The 14,542-nt window shown below is 39.8% G+C and overlaps 1 protein-coding gene across 8 annotated transcripts in view; it reads right to left on the minus strand.

Annotated features, from left to right (window-relative positions):
* Positions 1 to 14,542, minus strand: part of HIVEP1 (HIVEP zinc finger 1) — a 142,988-nt gene that overhangs the window by 11,817 nt on the left and 116,629 nt on the right. For 7 of the 8 annotated variants that reach the window (XM_060307474.2, XM_060307473.1, XM_060307469.1 and 4 more), the window contains one exon: positions 10,812 to 10,913. The exons of the other annotated variant lie outside the window; for it this stretch is intronic. In XM_060307474.2, coding sequence (XP_060163457.1) covers positions 10,812 to 10,913 — 102 coding nt within the window. The remainder of the gene's footprint in view (positions 1 to 10,811; positions 10,914 to 14,542) is intronic. 8 annotated transcript variants of the gene reach the window in all.

Consider the following 14,542-nt stretch of genomic DNA (forward strand, 5'->3'; position numbering starts at 1 on the left):
TCTTTGGCCTTGATCGTCCCATACTTCAGATCAAGGTTTGAAGTATTATGGGTGGGAAGACGTACAGGCTGGTGTCCCTGGACCTTTCTTTCTCCCTGGACAGAGCCACATGCCTACGGCTCACAGAGGACTTGAGAAGAGCTGGGATTTCTTTCTGTAGTTTTCCTTCCCCAAGATAAGGACTGAATAATGTTTCTCTCTCTACGTGCACTGGGTCGTAAAACTCCTGAAGGGGAAGACCCCTGTCAAAGTTTGGGAACCTGAAAATGAATTTGGGGTCATTACATATTTGTTAAACAGGGTGGATATTCTAGGGTGACCGGAACAAGATACAGCGGATAACGTAAATGAACCGAAGACAATGGCATCTTTTAAAGATGCACAGCACCGAAACAAAGCCCAGACACCTCTGCTCTCTGGATGCGTGCTAAGAAAAGTCCTTTCGATTACTGCCCTGTCCCCTTAACCCCTACCCCCAGCGAAGACTGTTGCTATCCGGTCAGAAGTTGTGCAGGGTAGAAGACCCAGAAAGGAAAAGTGACCTGCCCAGGACAAGTCAGCGAGGTCAAGAACACAGACGTGTTAACTCCTCCAGAACCTGCCATTTTGCACTCTGTGATACTGCTTGTTTTGCTACAGCCTGTTACTGAGCATAGTAACTACGACGGCATACTACACTGAGTTCCTATTGTATCAGGGGCTGCCAAACCATAGTTGCCGGCCTCACGCGGCTCCCGCCTGTTCTTTTAAATAAAGTTTTACTGGAACACAGCCAGGCCCATCATTTACATACTGTCTATGGCAGCTTTCCTGCCACACTCACAAAGTTTAGTTGTCATGCCAGAGACTGTGCGGCCCACAAAGCCTAAAATACTGATTATCAGGCCCTTTACAGAAAAAGTTTGCCAACATTTTACTCGTTATGTTTAAACCTAACAGCCACTCGTGACAGAGTTGATACCAAACTCATTTTACACAGGAAGTTAAGAGACTTAAATACAGCTGGAAAGCATCAAAGTCAGAATTTGGAAACAGGTTTTTTTTTTTTTGTATTTAGGAGTCTTGTCATTACTCCAGTAAGATACTCTATGACAACTGTTCCTTCCTTGCTTTGTACCATGTAGACTGTACTATTCCAGCAGGGGGAGGGCTGTAGCTCACCCCTCTGCATCCCCCAAGGACCCTAGAACAGGTATAAGGAACCCATACTTGCAGAACAAATTCATAAATAAATGGCCTATAAAATTTCTATTTAATTTCTGTCCTCCTAGAGACATTCCCAACTCATTACAAATAAAATTTCTACTACTCAGTACAATTTTACATATGTGTAAAATTAATTCTTCTATTTTCTGTGAATTTAAATTCATGAGGGAAAAAGAAGGTAAACAATGCAGCAATATTGTTTTTCAAAAGTAATTTATGTCAAACCACTTCCCTGAAGATGTGTTTCAAAATCTGATTTCAGTTGGATGAACCCCAGGCTGCCCTCCCATCGCTGCCCGACAGTGCCCCCTGCTGGCTGAGCCAGGAGGGGCTTCCCTCAGACAGGCTCCCCTGGGAGGTCAGCAGCACCTCCCTCTTCAACATTCTGCTACTGCTGTAATTGGTCTGCTTTTGTTTTCCTCATGTTTAGAAAAATTACTCTGAAATCCAGACAAACAAGGGAAACCTGGGGGAAAAGTCTTTTAAAGCATGCAACTACTGCAGTAGTGGGTTTTTGTTTGGGGTTTTTTATTAAACTATGTTTTCATCTTAACAACATAATGAGCCAGGGTTTAACGTTTGTTAACTTTAGGCAGTAAACCAAAAGGCAGTGGTATCTGCACTGTTCATTAACGACATACACACTTCTTTAACTGTAAGTCTCAAGACCTATCATGGTTTCTTATTGTGCGTGGAAGTTTCTCTTAAAAGAACTAATAATGTTTTCTGTAAACATCCCAGTGACAAAAACATATTCTACAGGTTTCATTTTGAAAGCACTTCATTTAGAAAAATTCATTAAATTTATTTTAAGGGTAAACGTGATACAGGTTTTAAATCCTGTGATCTAATGCCATCCTCTTACACGCATCGTCCTAAGTACTTAACCTCCAGCGGGAACAGTGTTTCCAGTTGCACCTTGCCACACTGAATGGTTCTCCCAGTCTGGCAGTGGAGGGCACATGTTAACATTCCGAGCAGTCTGTTGACAAAAACATTCTTCGGATCAAGGACATGAAAAGCAAATAGCCAGTAGCATGGTTTTTGACACAAAAGGTGAAAAAGAAAAAGTACTTACTAATACCCCAAGAACACAGGAACGCAATTCCTGAGACTGTATCGTTTTGCACGGCAAGAATACAGGGACACGTGCAGCTGGCTGGAGGGATTAGACTTTTCAGGAACACCTACTATAACTACAGCTTGAGTTGCTAGTTTTAAACTACACGGGAACTCCTTTGAGATGTCAAATGTCCAAATTTTAATGGCTGCCTTAGATAAATTTATAGTCCCCTCTGCTTAATTCAAAATAAATGTTTCCCAACATCTCTAAATTTACTCCATTTGAAAATTGGAACAAGAATTCATCTGCTGAAGGATAAAATGGGCAGGGCTTCCCTGGTGGCGCAGTGGTTGAGAGTCCGCCGGCCAATGCAGGGGACACGGGTTCGTGCCCTGGTCCGGGAAGATCCCACATGCCACGGAGCGGCTAGGCCCGTGAGCCATGGCCGCTGAGCCTGCGCATCCGGAGCCTGTGCTCCGCAACAGGAGAGGCCACAACAGTGAGAGGCCGGAGTACCGCAAAAAAAAAAAAAAAGGGCAGCCATACAGCCCACTGTTCTAAGGGCAGTAAAGCATCAAAAAATCAGGGGTCTTTGCTCCTGCATCACAGCTTCTTCACGCTGACCTTCAATAAGCACTCTATCAACCAGGGAACATGCACATTCTGCTGGTGAATGACATTCAGAGTATCAAGTTGGTAGAGAGTAGAAAACAGGTTTAGGACATTCAAAGAAAGAAAAAGATTGAAGATAATACCAGGAAAAGAAATACTGTAGATAAGTAGAAATAAATATACAGTAAACCTTTGATGAAAATAAACAAAACAAGGCAGATATTAAGGAAAAATTAAATATGAACATAGAACAAAAAGACTTGGGACTTTTCCCAGAAAACCAGAAGCTGACCAAGACATTACCGAATGGTAATGAGTTTTCAAAAATAAATATGGTGGGATACTCTGTAGTAACACTGGCCTTTGGAGAGCCTTTAACAAATTTTGTTGAATAAATGAAAGCTCAGAGATGATATTTCTTGATGATTATGTATGTGCTACAGAAAAGATCAAACGACCAAGCCCCCTAATCTTTCCTCTAAACCTTAGAAACACTATCCTTAGGTTTCTGGTTGCTATTCTGCAAAGCCTGGCATTTAGAATCAGGGTGCCCAAATAATATCCTTGTGGGGTTCTTTTCCTTAAAATGTTTACCCCATTTCCCAGATGTCTGAGATAATCAAGGTGTAAATATCTGGAACAAGTTCTTGCATATCCTGTTAGCACTGGCTGTTTAGGTATATGTGACTTTCATATAAGTGTGCTGAGTTGAATAGTCCTTCCTAAGGTGCTGTAGGACTCCACTTCTGACAGAACTGCCCTGCTGTCAATGTGAAATATGAAGGTGGCTATCAAAACTACTTAAGGATTTTATTCAGTATCTAGAGAAGACTTAATGTCACAAATTTTCGTATTGATCAAGACGATGTGTCAGTGTACTGGTTTCCCAAGAGACACGTGGCTCCTGAACCTGGCTACTTATTTTTCTTTAATCACCGTTATTTGGTGGCCATCTGTAATCTAGTTGCATAATTAAGTGAGAAACTTCGACTGTGTTTAGGAAAGCCTAGGTGACAAAGGAGATTCCGCTGATAAGAGTTTACTCAGTAATTTCATACTTGCGTATTTCACATAGTAGATCAGTCACGTCCCTGGATAAATGCAGCCGTGAGGGCAAAATGAAAGGCATCGGAAGAGCCACTGGAATCACTACCTTTTGGGACACAGGTAAGAAACTGCTGTGACACCTAACTGCTGGCCAAACCTTAGCATCTTCCTGAATTTTTACGTAGACACGCAGCAAATGGAATCTCAGTGCGGTTTCTAGCAGTGCACTGTGCAGTGGGCTTAACACCAGAGTTACATTAGATTAAGAGTATGAGAAATGACAGTATGACCCGAGGATGCCACAAAAGCACTTGATAAAACTGTTCATCATTAAAGGGAAGAGACAGCAAGTTATGTGTGGAAAGACCCTACATTACACGATGCAATTTCATCACTTATTTTCATTTGTTGGGCCAGGAAAATAGGGAATACACTGTCAGGCAGCCATCTCGAGCTGGCGGCTGAAGTCTCAGAAGGAACCGCTGCCATGAGCCTGATCCCTGAGAAGGGGGAGGCTTCCAGGTGTGATCAGGGAGGCAGGAAACTCCTACGGGCAGGGAGGAAGCAGGGGGAGAGAGAACCCAGCATGTCAGATCACTCGGCACTGACCATATTCTGGACCCCAAGCTTCCTTCTACGAGCAGATGTACACCTCAAAGATTAAAACTATGATAGTTGAAAATATTCTCCCTCCTATTTTTTTTTAAAGTTAGTCACTACTTCTACTACTACTATATGGCTAATAATCTGTAATTTTCCTTGGAAAATTAAATGGATAGTAAAATGAAACACTTCGTAACACACGCCACTACTTCGTGCAACACCCTTATGGAGTTGAAAAGGGCACGGTTTTAAAACATACCCGGAAACACTAAGGTAGGAAAAAATCAAGTCCTTATCTTTTATGATAGTCTAGTCTGTGGGGAAAGTTCTACCCCTTGGTGCTGCTCAGCAGAAATGAATTCCAGGAGAAATAATGCTCCCTAATTTAATAAATGAAGAGCAAGATTTCTAAATGAGTCATTATACACATATACATACAAAATTGGGTGTCACAAGGGAAAAAATCGTACCAGACTTTCCACCCAAACCTGTAAACTCCATCTGGTAGAGAATGAGGGATGCTGAAACGCTGAGGTACTCTGTTCATAAAAACACCCTTTCAGAAAAAGATTAAAAAAAAAATTATTTATTTAGCTGCACCGGGTCTTAGTTGCAGCACATGGGATCTTTAGTTGCTGCATGCGAACTCTTAGCTGTGGCATGTGGGATCTAGTTCCCCGACCAGGGATCAAACCCGGGCCCCCTGCACTGGGAGCGCGGAGTCTTAGCCACTGGACCACCAGGGAAGTCCCCCCCAAAAGATTTTTGCTCTATCGTATTATTTGTTATTGCTGCTGAATGGGACTAACCACTTAAAGAAATCATGCTTCTTTTAGTCATTATTGTCTAAATTCCCACTACAAAATAAAACAGCAGCGGCAGAAAGAAAAAACAAACAAAAGCTCAGCAATGAAAATTCCTGGGGACACAAATTAAAAGCCTACTATTTGTTGTTTGCTTGTTTAAAAAACATTTGAGAAAATAATCCAGATTAAAAGTCAGATGTATATGGGACTAAAGAGGTAGTGGCTTTAAATTACTTTAGATGATACAAGAAAAAAACAAATCCCTCAGACTTTCTTAAAGGAAGGTGCTAAAACTCCCCTGCATAGTAGGACCTGTCCCCCAGCGCCCTGCCCAACTCTCTCATCCTGCCCCATTTATACTCCTGATGCCCTATTCCCCTCTCCCAACCTCTGGGCTTTTGCTCAACAACTCCCTCGGTCCAGAATGCTTGCCCTCCTTTACCCCACCCCCTCATCAATACTTTTTCAAACAAAGCAATATATGCATAATTATATTTTGATATATTTCCTTTCTTTTCGTTCTCCTAGGACACCCTTAGTCATCCTTCTGTTCCAGACGAGGCCGTCACTGTCCTTCCCAGATCCCAGCCTTGAGGAGTGAACCCTGCCAAGTCTGAGCTCACTCCAATGTCCCAACATCACAGCCACAGGCGAGGAGCTCCTGAGGGCAGTGACTGTGGACATACTAGACAGTTGCTGCGGTGCTAAATAAATAATCAATCACAAAGAGAATAAACTCTTCTTCTCTGGAGCCACTGGAAAATGGAACAGATATTTATCAGTCTGCACAGATCATTACTGAGGATGAAAAAATGGAATCGTCAGGATAACTTAAAATATCTTCTAGTCTTCTGATCTAATAACCAATAAATAAGAAATTAACAAATGAGTGGCCATCATCACCTTGAAAATTCCTATATCGACCACGGCCAAATCATGTAAACACTATTCATAGGTAAAGGCATTAAATATTGTATTACAGCTACCACTGAATTGTAGTGAAGGAATGTAATGGAAAACTAGTATATCATAGTCTAAAAACAACAATATTGAATGATTTCCTGACAGATTATAGGTCATTTTTTTCCAGTCATCCATTCAATCTACAACTATTTACTATCGATGGTTTGCTGCTAGCCACAATCCCAGCAAGTGCTGGCGATACAGCAGTGACCACAGGGAGATCGCCGTCCTTATGTTCTATTTTCTAGTTGAAAGGAACAGATAATAAATACACACACTCATCTGTAAGTTGTTAAGTGGTTGTAAGTGCTATACGGAAAAATAAAGCAGGTCGGGGGCGTGAGTAATGCTGGCAGTAAGAGGGTGAGGTGCTCTTTTCTCGAGGGAGCTTCAGGAAGGCCTCGCTGATAAGGTGACATCTGAGCAGAAGAGCACTGAGAGATGATGGGGTGTCTTGCAGCACCTGGTGGAGGGCATTCCAAAGGGAGGAAAAGAGAAAAGGCCCTGGAAAGGGTCCAGCTCGGTGTGCTTGCCACCGAGGCAGGCGATCAGGGTGGCTACGGCTGAGGGGCAGGGGAGGCGGGAGTGGAGCTGAGTTTCAGAGGCGTGGTGCTCGCAGGGGACACAGACCACGGCTCCGAACGAGACAGGAAACCGATGGAGGGTTTTAAGCAAAGCAATGACGTAACTTGTAGAAACCACTTTGGCCGCTGTGTTGAAAGCAGGCTGTAAAGAGGCAGGGGCTGAACCACGGAGACCAGTGAGGGGCTACTGCAAGCAACTTAGAAGACGTGATGATAGCTCTGACCAGGGCTGGGAGGAACAGGTGGTTCAAAGCGGTAGGTTGCCGAATACGTTTTGAAGGAAGAGCCAAAGGTTTTACTGGTGGGTTGGAGCCAAAGGACACCAAGTACGACTTCAAGGTTTTTGGTCCAGCAGCTGCAAGGATGGGAGAAGGACTCCAGGGAAGCGTGCTTCTCAGAGTCACATAAGGGGGAAACCAGGAGTTTGGGGCACGTCACACTCTAGATGCCTATTAGACATCCAAGTGGAGATGGTGAGTGGAAAGATGGACATGCAAGTCTGGAGCGGATACTGGAATCATCAGCATATAGATGGTATTTAAAGTCGGAAGGCTACCTGGGGAGGGAGCACAGACAGAAGAGATGAGAGATTAGTGACCGCAGCCCTGGGCACTGCATTCAGAGGCTGGGGAGATGAGAAGGATCCAGTAAAGGAGAGTGAAGAAAGAATGCCTAGAATATTCTAGGCTGGTGTTGGACTAGAAAACAGTACACCCTGCGGACACGCAGCATCACACTGTGGGCTTCTGCGCTTTCCTCTCTAAAAACATAGACATCGAAAGAATTGCTAAGCAAGATCCCATCTCTTAACTACCATCAGTTTAATAGAGTGAATCTTCTTCCCAAAGAATAGTAAGATCCAAACGTAGGACAGCAGTCAAGAAAATGTAAGTACAGACAGCAGACTACCATGCATCAAGGTGGCCCCAAACTAAAACGCGTGTAGCACCAGGTATAGTTAAGGATGTGCAGAAACAGAAATTATCCTAGGCAGCAATTAAAATGATAAGGCAAAATCAATTTCCTCGGTATCTACATACAAGGTGGTACTGTTCCTGCAAATCTGGAATACAAACCCAAACAAAAGCACACGCTATGTGTGGATATACACACGTATGTGAAATGAATTGAGAGAAAGCCCCTAAGTGCAGTTAGTGTTTGCCTCTGGGAGGGAGTGTGACGGGCAAGGGCGAGTTAGGGATACTGCACCTAATGTGTAATGTCTTACTTAGCTTGTTTTTTTCCAAAAATACAAATTTATGAAAATACAATTTTCAAAAACACAGTTTATGAAAAAGACTTGAAGCAAATGTGAGAAAATATTTATAATCCCCAACTCTGGTGTGAATACATGAGCGCATGTAATAAAACTCTCTGTAATCTTTCTGTATTTTTAAAAAAATCTCAAAATATTTTTAAAAGCACAAAAGACAACAATAAAGGGAAAACCAGACCATTCGTTTGAAACAGCGTTTGCCACATTTATACCTACGTTCCAAGCCTATAATAAAGCAAAAGTGGAGGAATATATTTTGTTGGCATATTATAAAGAACTGCGAGGTATGACAGCACTTGGCAAAATCCACCTATGTGCTATAATTTACTATTCAATTAAAACCGTGAAAAAACTTTGAGTATACCACGGATAAGTACAGTAACTTAAAAAAAAAAACAACAGAAAAAACAGGTAAAACTACCTAGAGTTTAATCAGAGGATCTCATCTGAATTGGGAATTAGGCTATCAAGTTTGAGTTATAGTCTAAGACCTGCTTCAAGTGTTTCTGGAATCAGGTGAGAAATAATAAAAATGAACGGATAGATATGTAAGTCCATCAGTCAGCTGGCCAATCTAAACGATGCATGATAATTAATGGAAACTACACTTAATTCTCCTACGTAAATTTGGGATATAAACACTACCTTCCCTTGACAGTTTAGAAGATTCTACATTTTACTTAATTTTGATAAGACTCATCTTCTTAAAGAAGCAAAACACCTAAGAGTATATATTATAATAATAATGCTTTTAACGTTTATACATTTTTCAGAAATCAGTATTTCATATTATAGCCTCTACTTTGTGCCTTTTCTAGTCTCCGGGTAACAAATATACTCACTGAAAGCGTTACTCATTTTTCCTAGCTTTTTAATTCTGAATTGCTCAGCGTAACAGCAATAAAGCAAATAAATAATAAAGAGGGATTTTTTTTTCACTTAAATAGTTATGGTAGTTAATTTACTGCATGACTACTAAGAGCAGAAAATAAATCAAACAGACTATTTACATTAGAAGTAAATTAATTAATTTTATTAAATGTGTGTCTTTATACAAAGACATCAACACAGAATTCAATTCCTAGCCATTCAAAAATCAGTTTTTAATACGTATGTTCCTAGGACAAAAAGTTACACATATGTTAATTTGATACTTTTAAATCCTGATACTGCCATCCCCAATATGTATCAGAGCATCAAAGTGTCTATAAAGCACTAGAAACCTCCTTGTTGTCCTAAGTTTGTTATGATTATATTTTCCTTCTACTGATAATACATCCACTTATTTCCCAAAATTCAAGTTAAAGGCAATCCTCTCCTTGTGCTTAAAATACGAAATCCTATCAACTGTAGCACTTAAGATGTGAGTCACTTCTCTTGCATATTGAGAAACAAATTCAGGCTGATTCATTTAGTGCGTTACTGGTTGTCCGCTGGAATGAAAAGCATTTGCTTTTTTTTAACCTGCATTTTCAAAGATGTCCTCACCATTTTCTCTTTGGAAATTTTTTCTACATCAAACTAGTACATACTAACCAAAACATAGCAAGCAGGTAAATGTTTAATTTAGGGTGTTTTTCAAAAAAGCAATAGGACAACTTTTTTAAAAAAAAACTTATCTCTTGTTGATAAATTCTTGGGTTAAAACAAAAAGTCTTACAAAAAAATAATTCTATTGTCTGACTAGTCGGAACAGATGAACAGCTTAATTTCCCCTCAAAATTGGTTAGAGATAAATACTTCTACTTGTTGAGTTAACATCACTAAGAAAACAACCAGTTAACCTTTTTTCAAAATAATAAACAATTTGGGGAAGCAAACAAATGTTTTATTCCCCAAATATTTCCAGACCAGCTGCCATGAGCAGGGCACTGCGCTGAGGCTGCGGGCACAGCGAATATCACTCAGGCATCAGTTTTACTCATGACACGCTTGAGAATCAGCGAAGAGGTAAGGGAGGAAGCATGTAAATAATAAAAAAAAAGTTATGGCAGAAAGGGATTCAATACTCTCAGAGAGTGAACTCTAAAATATTACAGGCGTTGAGAAAAGGGAAAAATTGCTTCCCGCAAGTGGTGTGGGAAGGGAAAATCAGAGAAGGCTTCATGACGGCAGTGGATTTGAGCTAGATCTTGAAGGAAAATAAGATTTTGACCAATGCAGACGGGGAGCCACGTTTGTGTGGGGATTGAGGGTGAGGGCTTTACAGGCAGAGAGCCGGATCAGTGTCATGTAAGCAGGAGATTCAAGCATTAGGGCAGGTGAAAGAGAGAGAGAGATGAGGGATAAAGGTGAAGAAGTAGGCAGGCATCAGATTATAAAGGATTCTGAGGAATTACTTGAGGTCAAGTAGCTCATATTCTATTTGGTAGGCAAATGGAAACCAATGGAAGACCTGGAGCAGAGGAATAGTATGATCAGACACATGCTTCAGGAAGATTAACTTAACATCAGTGGGGATAGATGCAAAGGAAGGAAGACAAAGGGAAGGTGAGAAAACTGATTAGGAGTCTATCACATAGTATAAATAAGAGGTAATGAAAGGAGGAACTGAGCAGTATCAGTGGGAATGGAAAGAAGAGTATGGATGCAAAGAAAAAAAAGAGTACATTGTAAATAGCATTTATGAAAAATATGGAATAAAGCCTTACCTGATTCTTCTGTATCTTGTTCATCTATTAAACCTACTGAGACGCCTAAATCCACACATTTCTTGCTATGTGTCTTGGACTTCATGTGTTTTGTCAGATTTCCTTAAGGGAAAAGAATGTTTACTAAGCTTACATTGTATTATTTTGCTATTGCATTTGTCAACACTGGCAAATTCCATTCCTATTTCAAGTGAAAGTACAGATTGTGGTTATACAATTCCAATGACTAAAATTTGCTCAAAAAATAATACTGGTGTCTATAGGCTGTAATAACCTTGTTACTGGTAATAATCTCTCTCTCTTTCAAATCTGCCTCCTCAACTTTGATAATGTCTACTTTTGCCTATGGTTACTATTCTCTAGTCCCTATTTATTCCTTAGAACATTTTATATACACTTAAAGTCCCTTTCAGATTGCACTATGATCTGTGGTTTCTGAATTCTCCACCAGTTGTGTGCGCTGGCTTCCCCTCATAGTACTTTATTTCCTTGCACATTTTTTAGTTTTTATCGTAAACTTATATTCAGCAAGATTGGTTCCGTGGAGTCTTACGTACCCTGGGTTGTAGACACATCTCTATGGGTCAGCCTTCCAATTGCTTCTGCCTGGGACCTTAACAGTTTCATTACGCTAATCCTGGATCAGTTTGTGAGGTTTTTTTGGCATGGCACAGGTATAGGGTTTTGCTTTTTAGCAGGTAGCTTTTCCCCCACATGGTCCAAAGTCACTGGACAGGAGAGCCATGCTTATTTCAGAGGTCTCAGATGCCATTCCAGGACCAGCATTAGACCCCAGGCCCGTGGGCATATATCTGGCAGCATTAAATCCCAGGCCTGTGGGCATATATCTGGCTTGATGTCCCTATGGACTTTTTTTTTTTTAATATCTGTTCACCATTCTAGTTTGGAGTTTCCTTAGTTTTGGCGGCTGGGAGTCTTTCTTTCTAAATTTCAAGCTTGGCTATCTATTTAAAACTACAGTTGGTTGTTGTACTATAAATAGTAGTTCTGTGTGTTTGGAACAAGAGAAAGAATTTCCTACATTAATTTTACTTCACCATACTGACTACAAGTCTCATAATAGTATCCCTAGAGGTGTGTTTCCTCTGGCAGCTGGTGTACACCTCTGGAAGTATCACCAGATTAACTGGGAACCATTGGGCGTGCTGGCCCCAAGTGATCATTAATGCAGGGGGAGAGCTCAAATTCTCGAGGATACCAAGCAGCTTGAGTAGATAATGCCACACACACAGAATTGTCAAGAAGGGAAAATCGTCTCTTTCGAAAATAAAATCTAAATGCTGAGTTTGGCGAGCAGGGCAAATTAGTATTTCAGAATAAACCTTCAGCAGAGCGAAAAATGTTTGAATCATTGGTCCAGATTTGAGTCTGCAGTAGCTGAAAGACCTGCAAAATTGCACTATTTATAGAGCCTCACCTTCACTAAAATTGCACGAAGCCCGTGGGACTGGTCACACCCGTTTAGGCCAATTCTTGCACTAGTTAGTACGCACAGCATCCCAGAGCTTAGCGCTCAAGGGGTTCCAGTGTAAGAGAGGGCCCGGACCAGGAAATGTCTAAGATCCAGCAAACCTTGACCTCTGTGATTCTACAGGTAACGCCCGGCTTAAATGACTTGGCCATGTCTCACATTTACCTTAAATACACTTTAAAAGTAAACTATGAAGCAAATATGGCAAATTATTAACAATTATTAAAACGTGATGGGCATACTGGTGTTCATTATGCAAATATCTACTTTTCTGTATGCTTCAAAATTTTCACATTAGAAGTTATGAAAAATAGTTTTCCCATCTTATTGTAGCTGAAATTTCCACTTATTAGTCAAAACACTTTCTAGTATGATGACAATATTATAAACCAAATCACAAGGTCCACTAATAGTGCTTTCAAAATGCTTTTGTTCCCTAAACAGACAGCCATGAAGGTCACTTGCTTTCTGAGAAGTTAATGTATAATGGTAACTAGGCAAATTTGGGAATATGAGTTTTTAATAAGCATATTTTCTCATAACTTGGGCTATTACTTATTATTAACCAACTTCTTAAATAATTTAATATAAAACAATTTGCATTTCAATATGCAAAGTACGTACATTCAAATGCAAATATCCCCTAGCAAGGCTGTGCATTAACTTAACAGATAAATTTTTCAACAAACTTAATAAACAGTAACATAAATCCTCTGGAAAGCATGAAAGATTTTGTTTCTGGGTTCCTATAGCTATATATAAAGTCCAGCTTTCTGTGATATAAATGGAACTAAATCCTGCAGAGATGCAAGCTCACTGACGGAGCTGACTGACCTTTAAAGCAGAATAGTGAAAACAAACCAATTAAAATTATTTTGAAAATGCATTCATAAAATAAACCGAGAGGACAAATGATGAAGTACAGATTTACGAGCATTACCATCAGAAGCATCAATTTCTAGGAGGGCAGGTCACTCCTTTGATAGTACCATGCTATCTTTGCATACTCCTGTTTATATAGCATGCCATTACATCACTATTACCTTCTGTTAATAACCAGACACATTCAAGAATGGGACAACAAAGTAAATCAGAGTAGGGCAAAATTTACAGCCTAATCTAAAAACAAGTCTTTTATTATTTAGCTACCTTTACAAGGTACTATGGAATCTGTTTGACATATATTCATAAAAGGTAGACTTCTACAAGGAAGCGACCATAAAAAAGAGAACTGCCATGCTGAGAATAGGGAAATACTGAATTTCTAATATTTTCTTCACCAGTCTGCTTAGCTAGGGTAGCTTTCTTCAAATAAATATTTATCACATAATTCCAATGAATTATCTGACAAAACAAAAAAGTTAATGTAAATTCAGGTATCCAGCATATTTGAGAAATGAAAGACATGAAAACTGCTAACATATACTGCTCACTCTTCAAAGATCATTATGCCCTGTCCACCATTTAACAAACATTTATCTAATATTTTACATGATGTTGGCTTGAGTTATTTCATTAGGATTAACACTTGATGATTCATAATATTTTTCTTTGCCAAGAAATCTCTGTAGTTTCATTTGTTTTCCACATCAAAGTTTTCCTTCCTTTCTCTGCCCTTACTTTATAAAATTTCCTGATTCCTTTTCCTCCTTCTTTTGAGAAACACCCATTTCACATTATACCTGGATCCTCTTTTATGTGGTTTGGTAACATCATTCTGTAACTGGTAATGTTTTATTTGTAATATTGGCTCCTGGTCTCACACTGGAAATTATTCAACAGACGGACTTTTCTTAATCATAGGATCAACACCAGTGTAAAAGCAGTAAGTTGGGTTAAAAGATCAAAGCACTTAATCCTATCAAAGCCTTCACACAAGATCAGGAAAATTATCCTGAAATGCACCCTCCGTTTCCAGAAGAAGGTTCTATACCACAACCTGAGAATGACAGAATTAGGGTTCCTTCTGACTTATGATTTCTTGAAACTTTAGAAATATTCAAGGCTACCTGAAGAACAGTTTTGTTTTTTCCCCCATCATTCTTGTTTCAGATTTTACTGGCATTTAAGGAGAGCTAATTTGAAGCTATTTAGTTGCTATATACTCTTTAAATGCCAATAAATACTGGCCAAAATATAGAATAAATTTTGCTAAAGAGTTGATCAATTTTTAAAACAAAAACTGCAAAGACAACCAATATAATCAGAAAAAAAAGCAAATGTTAACTGAAAAGGTATA

This window comes from Globicephala melas, chromosome 11 (genome assembly GCF_963455315.2).
Source record: "Globicephala melas chromosome 11, mGloMel1.2, whole genome shotgun sequence".
NCBI lineage: Eukaryota > Metazoa > Chordata > Mammalia > Artiodactyla > Delphinidae > Globicephala > Globicephala melas.